The 18,600-nt window shown below is 48.0% G+C and overlaps 1 protein-coding gene across 2 annotated transcripts; it reads left to right on the forward strand.

Moving 5' to 3' along the window:
• Nucleotides 1-11,872: 11,872 nt before the first annotated feature.
• On the forward strand, nt 11,873-14,186 carry ADM (adrenomedullin). Of its 2 annotated transcripts, none has more exons than XM_082682822.1 (4): nt 11,873-12,025; nt 12,489-12,607; nt 12,759-12,908; nt 13,117-14,186. In XM_082682822.1, the coding sequence occupies exons 2-4, from the start codon at nt 12,510-12,512 to the stop codon at nt 13,433-13,435; spliced, it is 567 nt and encodes a 188-aa protein (XP_082538948.1). In that variant the 5' UTR covers nt 11,873-12,025; nt 12,489-12,509; the 3' UTR covers nt 13,436-14,186. The 2 variants fall into 2 exon arrangements, with proteins under 2 accessions (XP_082538948.1, XP_082538949.1); XM_082682823.1 differs by having other exon boundaries at nt 13,120-14,186.
• The last annotated feature ends 4,414 nt before the right edge of the window (nt 14,187-18,600 follow it).

The following is an 18,600-nucleotide window of genomic DNA, read 5'->3' on the forward strand; positions in this document are numbered from 1 at the left end:
CGCCCGCTCCTCCCCCGCCCCCACCCCCGCTGACTTGGGAACCCCTTGCGGGCGGTGAGCCGACTCCGCTGCATCCAGGGCCGCGCGGACAGCTGGTTTGCGGAGTAGGCGGCCCGGGGTATTCCCGCCACCTCAGCCACTCCGGGCGGTTCATTTGAAGCCTGGCTATCCCTTCGCGGCCCACCTCCGCCTCCCCCTCCCCTATTTTTTCAAAAGCAGGCGTCCTTCCTTCCGCCTTCTCTATTCTTTCTTTCTGGATCTGGTTAAAAAAGACATGGATGGTTGAGTGGTCTCCTGGAAAGTTTGGTTTCTCCCCTCCCCCGCTCTACTCCCCTCCCAAAGACGAGATTCTCCCGCCTTCGACTCGACCGTGGAATTTGCACTGCCAGGGCTTTTGCTGCACGTTTCCTGTTTATGTTGTGCAGATGGGAATTTTAGGAACATGCCACCGAGCAGGCGGGGAGGGGGGGGAGGGAGAGGCTTTTGCGCAATCTTGAGGCGCCTCTTGCTTTAGTGCTGAGTGGGCTGGGGGAGGTTGGTCTGGGCTTCCCCGGGAATGCCCGAAGTGGGAGAGGGCAGGGGTTGGGGGCGAAGGAGGGGGAGCTGGATTCCGCCAAAGAACAGGGCATCACCGGGATCCTCCTAAACTGGCGGGATCCAACGGAGTACAAGGGAAGAGGCTTTGTCTCTCTCTCAAGGGAGACCCTCCCTTCTGCATTTTCTCTGCTTGCAGCGTTCCCTGGGCTTTCGAAGCCAGAGCAGGTGGTGACTTCAACTCCCCTACTCAAGAACGCAATAGGGGCGCCTGAGTGGCTCAGTGGGTTAAATCCTCTGCTTTCGGCTCAGGTCATGATCCCAGGGTCCTGGGATCGAGCCCCACATCGGGCTCTCTGCTCTGCAGGAAGCCTACTTCCTCCTCTCTCTCTCTCTCTCTGCCTCTCTGCCTACTTGTGATCTCTGTCTGTCAAATAAATAAATAAATCTTCAAGAACGCAATAAAATGAATTAGTGGGTCTCATCATCCAATCTAGGAATTATCTAGGTCATTTTCTTGTTTGCTGTTCGTATTGATCATTTCGAATTTGACTGGTGAGTCACCCAGATGACTTTGTTTTGTCAATTGAAGTTTTAGTAGTTGGATAAGTTACAGGTGGTAGACTGAAGTTTTGGGCTCTCCATGATTTGCAAATATAATCATCTTCGTGGTTACTTATCACTACTCATTAATTGAGGACTTGACCCTTACCATTCATATCTAAGAACTCTGACCAGTGTCTGGTATACAGTAGGTGCTCAACTATTTTTAATGGGTGATGGTACGATTTACCCCAACTACCAACAGGAAGTTGCAATAGCTTGAATTCTGAACTCGAAGTCCAGAGGGTTGGAGTTTCAACTTCTGAAAGTTCAATTGATCATTTCCTCTTTCTGTGCTATACTTTCTTCATCTATAAATTGAGAGGGCTGGGCTAGGCTAGAACTGAAATTCCCGGGAAGGAATACCTTAACTCTAGGAATTTGTTTGCAAATTGCCTGCGGTCAAACTGAATCAGCCTAGTTACAGGGGTGGAGGGAAGATAACAGATTACTCTTGAAAATAATTAAACCAAAAAAAAAGCCTCAGTCACACATCATGTTAAGAATCCTCTCTATAACTTCCCTGAAAAGCTCATCATCCAGCTTGTTCACTTTCAGTAAGGAGTAACCTAACTTCCTTGGAAGACAAGGAAGTTTATTTTTATTTTTATTATTTATGTTTATGTTTATTATTATTATTATTTTAAGATTTTATTTATTTGAGAAAGAGAGATCACAAGCTGGGAGGAAGGGTAGAGAAGCAGACTCCCCACTGAGCAGGGAGACTGATGCAGGACTCAATCCAAGGACCCTGAGATCATGACCTGAGCTGAAAGCAGACACTTAACTGACTGAGCCACCAGGAGCCCCCATTCCACTGTTTAAAAGACTTATTGTTAGGTCTTCCTCATTTATGTTAGAGTTGTCCTGTAACTTCCCCTAATTTTGCTCTCTGGAACTACCCAGGGGAAAAAAAAAACAAAACAACAATCTATCTTTCAGATAGAGTTCCACATTTTTAAGGCAGCTGTCATGTTCCTTCCCCATTTTACTTTTCTTTAAATTAAGGCAAAGGGGTACCTGGCAGACTCAGTTGGAAGAGTATGTGACTCTTGGTCTCAAGGTCTTGAGTTCCGACCACATGTTGGGTATAAAGATTACCTAAATAAAAAAAAAACTTTTATAAAAATAATGTTATGGGGCACCTGGGTGGCTCAGTGGATTAAAGCCTTGGCCTTAAGCTCAGGTCAGGATCCCAGCATCAGGATCCCAGGATCTTCGGATCCAGCCCCGCATTAGGCTCTCTGCTCAGCCAGGAGCCTGCTCCCCCCTCCCCCACCACCATCTCTCTCTCTGCAGGCCTCTCTGCCTACTTGCGATCTCTGTCAAATAAATAAATAAAATCTTTTTTTTTTTAATGTGAAATTTACATATCATAAAATTAACCCCATTAAGGTGTACAATTGGGTGGTATTTAGCAGATTCAAAATGTTGTATAACTACCACTTCCATCTAGCTCCAAAACAATTTTGATCATACCCAGTAAGCAGTCACTCCCATTTCCCCTCCCCCAGCTCCTTGTAACTACCAATTTTTTTTCTCTGTGGATTTGACTATGATGGATATTTTATATAAATGGAATCATACAGGGGCACCTGGGTGGCTCAGTGGGTTAAAGCCTCTGCCTTGAGCTCAGATCATGATCCCAGCATCCTGGGATCGAACCCCACATGGGGCTCTCTGTTCAGTGGGGAGCCTGCTTCCCCCTCTCTCTCTCTGCCTGCCTCTCTGCCTACATGTGATCTCTGTCAAATAAATAAATAAAATATTAATAAAAAAACAGAATCATATAATATGTGACCTTTGTAGGTTCTTTCATTTAGTATAATGTTTTCAGATTTCATCCATGTTGCAGCATGTATCAGTATTTCATACTTTTTAGTGGCTGAATAATATTCCATTTTGTGTATATACCATATGAAATATAATGTATCTAAATTTTTTTTTGTTTTCTGTGCTTTCGGTTTCATATCTAATGCCATTGACAAATCCAAGGTCATAAAAATTTGCTCCCGTTTTCTAAGAGTTTCATAGTTTAAGCTCTTGTATTTAGGACATTTTGAGTTTTTTGCACATGATATAGGAGTCCTATTTTACTTTCTAAATGTGTTGAGTTTTATTTTATTAATAAGTGTTGGCTCGAGTTATTTAAACTCTTTTTTTTTTTTTTTTTTAATCAAAGCTTCGTTGTTTTCAAAGCCTAGAATTAAATGCTGTGTGCTGTAAGGCATATTCCATTCTGCTGGGTGGGCTGCCATTCCATTTCCAATGCATGTTCTGTAGCAAAAGGATTTTGACATATCCTAGTTGTATGTATAAAGGACCATATGTTTATATACACATGTGAACATATTTAGCATACACTGGAGCTGTGCTTTGTTTCTTGGCCAACAGCTGCCAGTCTGCTGAAACTGATAAACCCTGATGAGGCCACTAATTACTGAGGTTGGCTGAAGGCCAGACCATCCCCTTGAGATAACCACCATCACCTTTCTCCAAAGAGTGTGGGAGTAAAGCAATCCCAGATTTGTTTTACTGATGTCTGGCAGGAGCAGGAAGGGAAGAAGAATATGCAACACGATGATACATACACAGCAGATGCCTTTCATTCATGCTTTAGAAGAAAAAAGGGCCAATTACTAGTAAGCAAGAATTATCAGTCCTCTCCTCCTACAGTTGGCTGTTGCGGAGTGAGTGGTTGATCTCTGCAGTCATTTCAAGTGCTTCCTGTGGTTAGCCACTATAGTTCAGAGAGGCAGTATGAGAGTTAGACTTAACCAAATGTCCATGGGTGGGGCTGGGGCCTCTTCAAATGGTCTCTACAACCAATAACAAAGGAGACCACTTAGAAAATTGCCTGATCCATTCCCATATCTCCATCCACTCAGCTGCCTAGTAATAAACTTAATAATCTTTACCCTTGACATAACACCTCTCTCAGCCCTACATTGATCACTCAGCCCTACTGATCTTACTTCCTAAATGTGTATACTGCTCTGTACCCCCATTGCCACCCCACTATGTGAGCCACTATTACTTTCCACCTTAACTATTGCAGTAACTTCCTAACTGATGTCCCTGTTTAAGGGGTGGTTCCAGAGTTAACATGTAGGTAAAACTTAAGGACAATAAGTGAGCTATGAACCTTGTCTTCAAATTAAATTTGTATAGCAAACACACTGTTTCTATGTGGGGTGTATGTTTGGAGTACAGGAAGGAGTCTTCAGAAATGGTTGATGGAAATCAACCATTTGCTTTTCATACGTGTGATTATATAAATAGTTGAATCCTGTCACACATATTAAGTACCCCTGACATTAGCAGCTATAGTGTAAGTATATAAGTGTATGTAAGTGCTGTGAGAGTTTGCAGGCTGCTTTTACTTAGCTTGCTTATTTATTTGGTGAGCAGGACTGGCTATATAATTTGTAGAACCCAATGCAAAATGAAAATGTAGGACCCTCTGTTCAAAAATTATTAAGAATTTCAAAACAAGGGGCGCCTGGATGGCTCAGTGGGTTGAAGCCTCTGCCTTCGGCTTGGGTCATGATCTCAGGGTCCTGGGATCGAGTCCCACGTTGGGCTCTCTGCTCCGTGGGGAGCCTGCTTCCTCCTCTCTCTCTGCCTGCCTCTCTGCCTACTTGTGATCTCTGTCAAGTAAATGAATAAAATCTTAAAAAAAAAAAAAAAAAGAATTTCAAAACAAGGGGCACCTGGGTGGTTCAGTTGATTAAGGATTGAGCCCCACCCGCATCAGGCTTCCTGCTCAGCAGAGAGCCTGCTTCTCCCTCTCCCTCGGCCTGCTGCTCTGCCTACTTGTGCTTTCTATCTCTGTGTCAAATAATAAATAAATAAAATCTTCAAAAAAAAAAAATTCAAAACAGGGCCCCTAGGCAGCTCAGTTGATTAAGCATCTGCCTTCAGCTCACGTCATGGTCCCTAGGGTCCTGGGATCCAGCCCTATGTTGGGCTCTCTGTTCAGTGGGCTCCTGCTTCTCCCTCTCCCTCTGTGTGTCACGCTGCCTGCTTGTGCGTGCTCTCTCTCCCTGTCAAATAAACAAAATCTTAAAAAAAAAAAAGTCAAAACAGTGACAAACAGAGCATTAAACAGAGTGTAGGACCCTGTGTGACAGAACATGGTACATGTTCATGAAGCTGCCTCTTGGTGAAACTTAGGGCAGAGTGTGAGTGTGTATGTGTGTATAGGGGTATATTAATAGAGATTTTAAGGGGAATAGGCCCTCACCTGTCTCTCCAGGGTGCCACCATTGCAACTGTTGACCTTCTTGTTCTTCTTTAATCCATTCAACACATTAAATAGCCAAAAAGGGGCTCTGGGTGGCTCAGGAGGTAAAGTGAGTGACTCTTGATCTCATGGTCATTTCAAGCCCCACCTTGGCAATATAGATTACTTTAAAAAAGTAAATAACCAGTGGGGTGCCAGAGTGGCTCAGTGTGTTAAAGCCTCTGCCTCCAGCTCGGGTCATGGTCCCAGAGTCCTGGCGTTGAGCCCCACATCGGGCTCTCTGCTTATCGGGGAACGTGCTTCCTCCTCTCTCTGCCTGCCTCTCTGCCTACTTGTGATCCCTGTCAAGTAAATAAACAGAAATCTTTAAAAAAAAAAAAAAAAGTAAATAGCCAAAATGTTCCTTTAAGTAAGTGTATGTCAGATCACGTCTCTCCCAACTTTAAACCTATCAATGGATTCCCATGTCATCATGAATAAAGTGCAAAATCTTCATCATGTCCCAAAGGGTCCTATTTGCTCTAATCCTGATGACCTTGTTAATCTCATTTCATGCCCCTCTTCCTCCTCACTGAATACTTTTCAATTATACTGGCCTCTCCCTAATGTACCAAGCACTTTCTTAGCCCTAAGACTTTGTTTGTCCTGTTTCCTCCATTTGGAACACCAGGTCCCCCTAGTTTTGCTTTTCCTTCAGAACACTTACCATAGTTTATAATCATGTATTTATTCTTTTGAAGATTTATTTATATCAGTCTACCCCATTATGCTGTAAGCTCACTGAAGATAAGAATGATGTTTGCACTGATGATTTCTGTATGTACAGAGCTAGGCATGTAATACATGTTCAGTAAATATTTGTTAAAGGAATAAATGCACTTTCAAATTATGCAAGCCCATATATAAGAACTGCTTCAGGGTGCCTGGGTGGCTCAGTGGGTTAAGCCTCTGCCTTCGTCTCAGGTCATGATCTCAGGGTCCTGGGATCAAATTCCGCGTCGGACTCTCTGCTTGGCGGGGAGCCTGCTTCCTCCTCTCTCTCTCTCTGCCAGCCTCTCTGCCTGCTTGGTCTCTCTCTGTCAAATAAATAAATAAAATCTTTAAAAAAAAAAAAAAACTGCTTCATTACCATGTATGGTGGTTCTAATCTGTTAGGATAGGATCCCACCTGGAGGCAGGTAGCATAATTGTTGATCTTGTTAACACCGTTGGCTATAGCTGAAACCCAAATGATTTAATCATCACTTTTATAATCCATTTATTTTATTTTATTTTATTTTTTATTTTTTATTTATTTATTAGAGAGAGAGGGGGAGAGAGCAAGCACAGGCAGACAGAATGGCAGGCAGAGGCAGAGGGAGAAGCAGGCTCCCTGCTCAGCAAGGAGTCGGATGTGGGACTCGATCCCAGGATGCCGGGATCATGACCTGAGCTGAAGGCAGCTGCTTAACCAACTGAGCCACCCAGGAGTCCCTATAATCCATTAATTAATGATACACATTGTGTCATCAGTAGTAAATTTCTCTTGAAGTCATCTTATCTTATTCTGTTATAGCTGATAGTATAACAAACTTTCATATGTTTACCTTTTTCTCCATATTCTCTTTCATTTATCCTATAGCAATTTATATTCTGTTAAGCTTCAGGGAGGTTTGTTTTCTGGTTTTATCACACACAAGGACTGATTTTTTTCTTTTTTCTCTTTTAAAATACATATATAATTTTTTTTTAAGTAAACTCTACTTCCAGTGGTTCAAATTGACCACCCTGAGATCAAGAGTCGCATGCTTTATAGACTCAGCCAGGTGCTCCAGAACTGATTGCTTCTGTCCATCTATTTTGTGTAAAAGCACAAAAATGAGGCAGCAAATTATATGCATATTTTACACTCAGTTTGGTTTATGTACATGAATTATGTACAAGAATTTTTCTGTAAAAGATCTATATTTTATTAGCTCTTTGGAGAAGTGAGAGATCCCCAAAACAGCGCCAAGTTTTGAATCCTGGTTTACCTCTCCCTGTGAGTGACCAAATCTGCAAAGCTGATTGGTCCTTTCCGTAAAAACTATTTTGTGTTATGACTCCAGGAAGTTTCTTAAACCTGCTTTCGGCTCATGTCATGATCCCAGGGTGCTGGGATCAAGCCGGCATGGGGCTCTCTGCTCGGTGGGGAGCCTGCTTCCTCCTCTGTCTGCCTCTCTGCCTACTTGTGATCTCTGTCTGTCAAGTGAATAAATAAAATCTTTAAAAAAAAAACCCCCAAAACCTTGTTTTCAAATGGACTTTGTAAACAATCCCTCAGCTCAGCAGTTTTGAAACATATGAATAATAAATGCATTATAAAACTTGTTTGAAAAAAGAGGCATCTGAGATAATTATGCAATGCACTTAGCTACTCGCTTTTATTCTTATATCATTAATATTATATATTGCTTCTCATTATTTTTCTTCATGACCTGAGTGTGGTCACACTGGCTTTAGCTGAGAAACCACCGCCACTAATTTCTTTTTTTTTTTAACTCCAAACATTACTAAGAATAAGGCTTGGGTTGAGGGCCTAAAAATAATGCAGCTGGAATGTGAAGAAGAAATGAGACACCAATACAACAAATATTTAGCATATTTGTGTGTCTTTATATATGATTTCGGGATACATACATTTATTACCCTGCTTTGGGGTTTATTTACAATCTGACCCTTTAAGAATTCTTGGGCACAAAAAGAAAAAAGTGGATCTTCACTAACCAGCATTTCTTTCTTTATTTTTGTCTTTCTCTTGACAGTGAGATTTTAAAGATGTTTCTTCCCTCCCTCCTTCCTTCTCTTCCTTCCTTCTTCTACTCAGTGTGAATCTACAATCACTGCAACTTGGATGAAACTCCACGTTAACAAATCACCAGAAGCAGAACTCGCGCTGCGGTGTTTCCTTCTAGATCCGACCGTTTAACTGAAAACTCAGTCCTGTGTATGTCTGTGTGTGCGTGTGTCTTTAGCGATAAGTGAGCGAACACTATGTTACACGCGGGAAAAACACATGCCAACATTTGGCAAATTTTATATACTTTTCCAATTTATACCCCACGATCCCCAAGGGAAACACTCTGGTTCCAGTCGGCCACCTACGCACACGCAGACACACGCGAGAGCGCGCGCGCGCGCACGCACACACACTTTCGAAGACAACGCGGGTTCTAGCAAAATCCCGAGCTGCCATTCCAGTACTTTGCTTTAAATAAATAAATAAATAAATAAATAAATAAATAAATAAAATTAAATTGGCGGGGTTTTCAAGCGTCAGACCTCTAAGTGCTAGAGCGACACGGCGCACCTGAGCTGATAAGAAGTGTGCCAAGGCTGTCAGGTGGGAATTCCTGGGGTCGCTGCTATGTCGCTGGAGCAGGCACGGGAGCCAGGAGGAGTGGAGCCGAGTCCACTCCTGGGTTTGCTGTGCTAGTTGAAGCAGCCCCAAGCTCAAAGCGAAATTTGCGTCTGGATCACGCTTTGCGATCCTGCAGGGGAGCTAGAGCGAATTCTCCGTACTCCCCACCCGCTCCCACGGAATCGTGGGCTTTCCAAAAGACACAGAGAGGAGGAAACGAGGTACAGCCACAGTACCTCCTCAGTCCGCCCCCTGCACCGTCCCCCCCCCCCCCAGGGCTGATGGGAACTGGAAGGAACGAGTCCAGACCACGGGACCTGCCCCGGCTGTGGGCGAGTGCCCAGCTGTCCTTGACCTCTACAGCAATTGAGGCGTGCGCGCCAGGGAAATGAAAGTAAAACCTGTCTTGGCATGGATCCAACTGGAAGCTGGCGACGACAACTCGCATCCTCAGAGAATGTCTTGGACCGGGTCGGTGCGAAGAGCCTGACTCTCAGGGAACAAACGAAGAGATGGAAAGTGGGAGAAAAGCAGACTAGTTTGGCTGAGGGCGGCTCCTGGAAACAGAGCAGGCGCACAGTATTACCTACTATCGGAGGTGGCAAGAGACTAGCCACCCGATCTGGTCTGCTGCAGTGACAGCTTTGGGGACAGCCAGGCGGCGGGAACCCAGACACTACACTGCTGAGCACCCCTATGACTCTGAGCTCTTACCAGAATCAGACTCAGCACCAGGGCCAGAAATCTGTCCCCCACCCTCAGTTGGAACTCAGATCCCTTCAGGTGACTCCCTTAGGGAAAAGTCCCCAGAATAAATAACTTCAGCTTGGGCCATTCCTTCCCAGGGTGCAGTATCCACAGTTCAGTCCTGAGAATGAAAAGCCACTGAACGAGCACTGTGTGGTCCGACCAGGCAAGGTCCCTGCCAACCAGCGCCCAGCCTCCTTTGCACTGGGTCTCAGAAAAAATTTGGCAAGGCAGGTAGGAAGCATAGAGGTCTGCAGGGGTCACATGACAGATGGGGAAACTAGAGGGGAAACGTGCTGTACCCACCTTCACATAGCCCCAGGGTGGGTACTAGAAGCCAGTCCACAGAGTCCCAGTGGCCCTGTGGGCCACCCCCCACCAGCCTCTGAGTCTAGGCACCAGTCTTCAGGACTTGAGAGTAGGGTAGGGGGTGATAGGATACCAGAGGCCTGAATACAAGAACTAGGGAGCTTGGTGGGGCTGAATTCCCTCCCAGTTTGGCCCTCAGAAGGGAAGTAAGAAAGTAAAGTCAGGAAGGGGTGATGGAGGACCACCTGGGTGGCTCAGTCGGTTAAATATCTGCCTTCAGCTTAGGTCATGATCCCAGAATCCTTGAATGGAGTCCCACCTCAAGCTTCCTTGCTCAGCGGGAAACCTGCTGCCCCTGCTGTTTGTGGGTTCCCCGTCTCTCTCTCTGGCAAATAAATAAATAAAATATTAAAAAAAAAAAAAAAAAAAGGCAGTGATGGAAGAACCCAAACGGGTGACAAACGTGCTTGGTTGGGGTGATTCATCATGAACAGGCATAAATCCCTGGGCGAGGGCTAGGACTCCCCTTTCCCCCTTGACAGAATGATGACCCCAGCCTAGAAATATCCATGCCTCGCCCAAATCTGTGGTGCTTGCTTGCCAGGCCGAGTTAGGACTTTACTGCTTCCTACTTTGGTGTGACTTTGGTCAAATTCCTCCCTCTCTGAACTTAAATTTCCTACTTGGTGAAATAAGATCAGTACTATCAACCTTCCGACCCTAACTCAAGGGTAGGCGTTAGGGTCAAAGATCAGGAGGTAGCTGTGTTTTGTAAGCCCTACAGCGATTAACATACGTGAAGCATTAGTGTGCTCCTGGGCAGTAAATCCTCACATTTACAATGGGTGAATGAAGGGGCTCCTCGGTGGCTCAGTCATTGGGTGTCTGCCTTTGGCTCTGGTTATGATCTTAAGGTCCTGGGATCCAGCTCCACATTGGGCTCCCTGCTGGATGGGAAGCCTGCTTCTCCCTCTCCCTCTCTCACTCCCCCTGCTTATGTTCCCTCTATCCCTATGGCTTTCTCTGTCAAATAAATAAAAACTTTTAAAAAACAACAAAAGGGGTGCCTGGGTGGCTCAGGGGGTTAAAGCCTCTGCCTTAAGTTCAGGTCATGATCTCCGTGTCCTGGGATGGAGCCTGGCATCAATCAGGCTCTTTGCTCAGCGGGGAGCCTGCTTCCCCCTCTCTTTCTGCCAGCCTCTCTGCCTACTTGTGATCGCTGTGTGAAATAAATAAATAAAATCTTTAAAAACAACAACAAACAATGGGTGAATGAAATCTCCGAGGGCATCAAGGCAAACTCTCAGGTTGTAACCTTGTAAGGAATAACTGGATTACAAGTGGGGGGAGGGTGGGGAACGAAACAGCATTGTCCGTTCTAATTTTGGTTATTCCTTTATTTCCAAATAGGCAATTAAATTCTGAAACTTCAGATAATTCTCCCCTCCAAATCCCAATTCTCAAATCAGCCTTTCCGAGACTTGCCCCTATTGCGAAATCTTACTAGCCCATCCCAGAACCTTGGAGTCTCAGCCTCTCTGGGGGTGCTGGCGAGCCCCACTCCTCTAGTCTCTGCTGGGTGTCCTGCCCCTGCGGCTCCGGGGGAGTCTGGGGTCGCGTCCAGGTCAGGAGCCAAGCCGGCAGGGGGCGCGGTCCACTCGAGGCCACCGCTCCCGAGGGCCCGGGCTCCGGATATCCCCGTGGTACCCCCCGCTGACTCTCGCAGTTCGGTGCCAGTAGGCCTCGCACTCTGGGTTGCATAGGTCCTGAGTAAGGACCCCAACAGGTGGTACCGGCTCTACTTCGCCCTGGTTTATATTCTGAAGTTTGTGCCCTGGGAGTTAGGGTTGTGACAGTTCCTACAACAACCTTTGGAGCTCCTGTCTGAGTCTTCTGGCACGAGGGACCCCCACCCCTCCACAGCCAAACCTTGGGACAAGCAATGCGCGCGCTACAGTGCAGAAGCCCGCGCGCGCCCGAAGAATGGGAGGGTGCAAGAGCAGCTCAGGCCCCGCCCCCTGTGCGCCTATAAAGCCGAGGAACCAGAGCCGGCCACTCAGTGGTTTCTTGGTGACACTAGGCGGAACAACTCGAGCCTTGCCACCTCTGGTTTCTCATCGCAGCTTGGACGCTAGGGTTTTGCCAGTGCCAGAGCGACGTCTCAGACTTTATATTCCCCAGATCTTGGCAGATCACCCCATCAGCAGGTAGGCGCCGCAGGCTGGGCGGATACGCTGTGTGGCGGGGCGGGGGACGCGGGGAGGACGGACTTTATAGAGTACTGGAAACGAGGAGTGTAGTGGGTGAGGGTTACAACCCATTTTGTAAGGTCCTCTGTGGATTGCGTCCCATACACTGGGCCCAGCCGTGCACACCACTGGAACTGCAGAGACCCAGTCCTTTCTACTGTGTCACCCAAATTCCCAGAAGTCGAGCAGGAAACCTCTGGGAGGGAGCCTGGCTCTGAGCAGAGGCCTCCCCTGCGGGCCCGTCACCCGCCTGGCGGGTGCAAATGCCGCTGGCGCCTCTCTGCGCCCGGGCGAGATAAGCGTCTGAGCCAGGCGGAGCGCAAGCTGAGTCGGCCAGCGCCCCCCACCCCCGCCCTCTGTGCCCCGCCCGGGCCCTCCTGCTGGTGGGGTGCTCACGCTCGGTCCCTGTCTCTCCTTCCAGGGTCTGCGCATCGCCGCCAGCATGAAGCTGGTTCCCGTCGCCCTCATGTACCTGGGCTCCCTCGCCTTCTTGGGCGCGGACACCGCACGGCTCGACGTGGCGTCAGAGTTCCGAAAGAAGTGAGTCGCAGATAGCTCCGTCTCCAGTCCTTGCACCTGGGAGATGAGGGAAACTGGCTATTTGCCCCGAGGAGTTGGAAGTAGATAGGAGTCGGTCGGGACCGGGACCTCGCCTGGATGCATGCGAATCGAGTCTGTCTGTGTTTTCTAGGTGGAATAAGTGGGCTCTCAGTCGCGGGAAGAGGGAACTTCGGGTGTCCAGCAACTATGTTACCGGGTTCACGGACGTGAAGGCCGGGCCTGCCCAGAATCTCATTCGGCCCCAGGACATGAAGGGAGCCTCTCGCAACCCCCAGGCCAGGTAACTATGCCCTGCACTGAAGCTGGGTGGACACGGGGAGATCTCCTCCACTACCCTGGCCCTAGGGGATCGTCAGGGCTGTCTGGCGGTTCAGACGGCGGTAGCAGTTTCCAGTCTCCTCTGGTCCTTGAATGGCTCGGATTCTTGGTGGCTGGGGCCAAAGCGCTGTTTGATAGGGGTCTCATGTTACCTTCCTTCCCTTCCCCAGCAGTCCGGACGCTGCCCGCATCCGAGTCAAACGCTACCGCCAGAGTATGAACAATTTCCAGGGCCTGCGGAGCTTCGGTTGCCGTTTCGGCACATGCACCGTGCAGAAACTGGCGCACCAGATCTACCAGTTCACGGACAAGGACAAGGACGGCGTCGCCCCCAGGAGCAAGATTAGCCCCCAGGGGTACGGCCGCCGGCGCCGGCGCTCGCTGCCTGTGACCGGCCCGAGCTGGACTCCGTTGCTCCCAGAGCCACTGGCGCGCAGGGCTCCGGCCTCCCGGGCGCATCAGGTGCTCGCCAACCTCATTAAGATATAAGCGCCTGTGGCAGCAGCGAACTGGTGCGCGTATGCATCTCGCCGGCTTCCCCCGACCCCCCGCCCGGGGCGGAGGGCTTCCCAGGGTCGAGCCCCTCAGCGGATGGAAACCGGGTTGAGACAGCCCGGCAGACACCAGGAGTCCGGGAGGCACGGTCCAGGTCCAGCGGCGAGCCCTGGCTTTGCCGGAGCCCCTTCCGCCCCGGGTGCCCGGTGGGGGCAGAGGAATGCGAGGGAGTGTCTGCCAGGCTCACGGAAGGGAAAAACTGAGAATTAAATGCTTGTGAGACCCCTAGGGACAGGGGTCGGAGTCGCTGCCGTGCCTTCCCACAAACTGATTTCTCACGGGGTGTCATCCCATCGGGGCACAAGCCCCACTATTACTTGAACTTTCCAAAACCTAGAGAGGAAAAGTGCAATGTGTGTTGTATATACAGAGGTTAACTATCAATATTTAAGTTCGTTGCTGTCAAGATTTTTTTTTGTAACTTCAAATATAGAGATATTTTTGTACGTTATATATTGTATTAAGGGCATTTTAAAGCAATTGCATTTCCCCTCTCCCCACTTATTTTAATACGTGAATGTCTCAGCGAGGTGTAACGTTTGCTGCGTGAAATGTGTGAGGGTGTGCGTGAGAGACTGATTACCTCTTTTGGAAGAAGGAAACACCGTGTCTCTGTATAATCTATTTACATGAAATGGGTGATAAGCGAAATAGCAAATCAATAAAGTGTCTCGATGCTGATTAATTTTGGGCTCATGAGTCTTGGGAGGGTCCCAGTGCGTCCGGGAGCCTCCGGCTCCCGCCGCCCCGCGTGGGACGGTGGCACGGCTCCGCGCGCGCTAGCTGGAGGGTCCCCCCGCGGGCCGAGCTGTCCGAGCGCTGCTCTCCTTTTGAGACGCACGCAGCGCGCCTGTTCTGCGAGCGGGTCGGTGCTTTGCGGAGGCCCCTAAGGTCGCATCCTTGCGTGGCGGCTGGGCCTGGCCGGGCGGGGTAGGTGTGAGCCCTAGTGGGGAAGCGAGCCTGGACTCTACGGGTTGCCCAACAGAGTCCCAGATTTTACGGAGTTGCTTGCGGAACCCCGCGCAAAAGCGCGCCTCCCAGAGTTGGGGTGGTCTCCGAGGCCTTCTAAGAGAGGAGTTGTTCCAAGTTGCCGCGGTCTTAAAGTTAGAAGCTACTCCAGCAAAACGTTCGCACCGCTCGGGGAATTCGGCAGCGGCGCCAGTAACCCCTGTCCTCTGCCTGCCGGGTGCCCCAGCGAGCCAGCCGGCTCATCAGCGAGGCTGTGGCGCCCCCAGCCGGTTGGCTGGGAGCCGCCCGAGGGCCGTCAGGCAGTACGTGCGGTTTAATAAGTCCTCCTACGTGGGAGTCAGCACACAGCCTTAATGAGAGAGGAAAGAAAAAAACAGTTTGCAGATGCCAACCAAGGCCGGCCCCCCCAGACCTGCACGGCGGCTCCCTGCTCTGGGACCGTGACTCAGCGCCCACACGCTGAGCAGCGTGCAGCTGCTGGCCGGAGGCGGGGACGGTCGGACGTGCCGCCGGAATCGTGCGCCTCTGACGGCCTGAGACCTTCATTGTTCCGCCTCCCCTTGCCGTTCTCCTCTTCCTTCCTCCTCGCCAAGCCTTCGCATTTTTTCTTCACTTCTCCCCAGCATGCCTTTTGCTCCCTCCTTCCTTCCCCTCCTTGCTTTCTTTCTGCCTTATCATCTTAGAAGTGTGACCCCAGGTCCGGTCATAGAAGCTGGACACTAAGCCTCAGTGAGTGACTAGAAGGTCAGGGGACACGGGAACAGTTAGGACAGAAGGGGGGGCTAAGAGGAAGCGCCTCCCCCCGCCCCCCATTTTGATTTTCCTGTCCCATTTGTGTCATCCAATATCCTGAAGACCCAGGTTGGAGACCAACTGCTTGATCTTTTCAGAGAGTTTCCCTGGCCTTTCTACTTCAAAGCATGGCTGAAATGTTGGTTCTTATAGGTGATCTCAGATACCTGCCTGAGAAAATTTGAGTTTGGGGAATGGAAATGTTTCCAGGGAAGCCCTACCTTCTCCAGGACCTTTTGCACCAAGTGCCTTCTGACGGCCAGAGATAACTCCTTTCAGAAAAAGCTTGCAGGGGCGCCTGGGTGGCTGGGTGGGTTAAGCCGCTGCCTTCGGCTCAGGTCATGATCTCGGGGTCCTGGGATCGAGTCCTGCATCGGGCTCTCTGCTCGGCAGGGAGCCTGCTTCCTCCTCTCTCTCTCTGCCTCTCTGCCTACTTGTGATCTCTCTCTGTCAAGTGAATAAATAAAATCTTAAAAAAAAAAAAAAAGCTTGCATGCATATGCAGTAAAGGAGATAGGTCTTAGGTCTGGGGTTCAGAGACAGCCTTCTGAAGCAGTTTCAATACAGAAGAAAGTAGATCCTAGCACCTGGAATTTCCTCAAGATCACACAAAGCCTCAGTTTTGCCCACCTGGCCCTTGATAGTGTCCATCTTCATACAGCTCATTGACCTATTTGATCTCTACGATTTTGTGAGAATCATCAGAATTGAGGAGGTTGCGGATGCAGCAACCGACCATCCTCGTCCTCAAGGGCCTTTTAATAAATACTCAGAATTCTGTTTCGGCCATTGTTAAAGATACAGGGCATGTATGAATGAAAGAGCAACCAAAAACTCCAGTTCTGGAATTTCTATGCCAGTGAGTGGTTCTGGGTGGTCTGAAGGGGTGACAAAGCTGCAGAGAGGAGCAAACACTTCAGCCTCGCAGACAGTGGTTCAGGATTAAATATCCTTTTCCTTGCACCAAGGTTTGTCCTACAGCCACAGAGCCCTCTAGCCAAACCTCACCCTGGCAGAACTTCAGGCTGCAGACAAAGCTGCCAAAGGCAGGTTGGGCACTAGCTTAAGGCTGTTCTGAGCAGGGAACAGGCATCTAGCCTTTAGCCCAGGGAGTCTTATGACTCCCTTCAGGGAATCCAAGGCAAGTGAAGGGGATGGTTCAGCTCTGAAAGAGGCAGCTGGTCAGCTAGAATCCTTCCCAACTGAAAATTCTGTGATTGGAGACCTGTCTGAACAGATCAGGGACCCTCCTAAGACCAGTGCGGTACAAGTTCTGAATTGACTGAAGGTCACCATCAAGCCCTGGGACCTTCTCTGTGAGCCATTCAACCTACCTTCTGGATTTTTTTTTTTTTTTCATAAGGTGTTGAAGCCTGTCAGGATAAGGCCTCCTGACGCCAAGAACACATCGTTTATCAACAGCGATGAGTCATTTGTGAGCTGATTCGACATGTCCTCAGCTGAGGAGTAGTCACAGCTTTTATCTTTAGCTACTGTAGCTGGCTGTGGGAAGGGTACCATCCATTTGCAATCAGACAAAGAGTACTGGGCAGTTTCTTGAGAAGCCGACACCTTGACTAAACAGCCAAGGGTGGAAGGGGGTTATGGAGAGGATGGAGCTTGGTTCTTTTTTTTAGCACTTGTTTTGTATCAGACGTCCTCTTAGCCACTTTGTACATGTTATCTTATTTAATTCTTGTAGCAGCTTTCTCAAGTAGGTGTTGTTATCTCTATCTGCAGATAAGAGAATTGAACCTCAGAGACACAAAGCAACTTAGCCAAGGTCACACAGTGAGTAGTAAGCACTGGAGTCTGGCTTTGCACCCAAGCACGACGGGCTATTTTAATGCTATAAAGCCATGGAGAGTAAGTGGGATAATTTTAACATTTGGACTCTTAGGCCAGATGTCCCCAAATGTCCTCTAATATGAGGATGGCTTGGGTAGGTGATTTACACCTGTGGTTCTGGAAGATTTACAGGAGGCTGGTAGGACTGGAAAGGAAAATGTCTTTGGTGGTATGCTCAGTGAGTGCAAAATAAATAAATGAAGTGAGTTTTAAAATTCTTGGTCCGGGTTTGAAGCAGGGGTTATAAATCAGGAATAGCTTTTTCCCCCCTGAATGAATCCACTGACCTCTTTGGTTTTCATTGCCAAATATAGTTAGAACATACACTGAAGGCCTCAAGAGCTGGCTTCTGAGGGGGAAAGCTTTCTGAGCTATTCCTGGCCAAACACAGTCCCACTCTGTAGGTCTTGAGTTGCCTGTAAGAACACCTGTGTCTACAAAGCTACAAATAGAATTTCTACCCTTGAGGTGGAACCTTTTGTCTTTGGCAATTGTTGCCCAAAACAGCTTTACAGAGGCTGTTGTAAACTGACTGTTGTAAGTTGACTGCTTGCTTCCTTCTCTTCTCCCCAGCCAAGAAGGAGACGGCCTTGTTTTCCTGGGTCCCACTGAGGTTTCCACCAAAGCCAGATTGGAGGCTTGGTCTCCATTTGCATGGGAAGAAGGGTGAGGCTAGATAGCTCTCTGGTGATCCCACTGGTCTTGTTTCAGAGCTATTTTGGAACATTCTGGAAAAACAATAAAATGACTGTGACCACAAAGGCAGATGAATTTAGTAGGTTATTGTACATTTATCCAACAGCAGGAAAGTACTTCTGATTATTAAGATGAATTTTTAAAACACACAAAAAATGCATACTTATTACACAATACTTATTCAGTGCAGAAAAAAGGATTCACCTTTCATACCACTCTTAGAAATAGCCACTATTAATATGTTAGGATAGAGCCATTTATACACATACTTTTGAAAACTGAACTCAAGTACGCAGAGCTGAATTAAACATACTCCCCAGTTTAAGGCAAACTGTCATTACCAGTCTATGCAGGGCTTCTCTCTTGTTTTATTTTAATTATTTATTTATTTTTTCCTCCTTTAATTTCCATACCCCATTCCACCTCCTTCAGAGGAACACTCTTTAACATATCTTTGTGATATTATTATCTCTCTTTCTCTGTTCTTGATCCTTTTTTAAAAAAATTTATTTATTTGACAGGCACCAGTAGGCAGAGAGGCAGGCAGAGAGAGAGGAGGGAGCAGGCTCCCGGCTGAGCAGAGAGCCTGATGCGGGGCTGGATCCCAGGACTCTGGGATCATGACCTGAGCCAAAGGCAGAGGCCTTAACCCACTGAGCCACCCAGGCGCCACTGTTCTTGATCCTTTTATTCCATTGGGTTTTTTTTTTTTTTTCCTATTGATTTGAAACACTACCTAATGATTAAGAATTTTAAAGTCTGTCATATACATTCCTTTTTTTCCTTTTTGTGTT

Source organism: Mustela nivalis (assembly GCF_964662115.1).
Source record: "Mustela nivalis genome assembly, chromosome: 9".
In the NCBI taxonomy this organism is placed as follows: Eukaryota; Metazoa; Chordata; class Mammalia; order Carnivora; family Mustelidae; genus Mustela; species Mustela nivalis.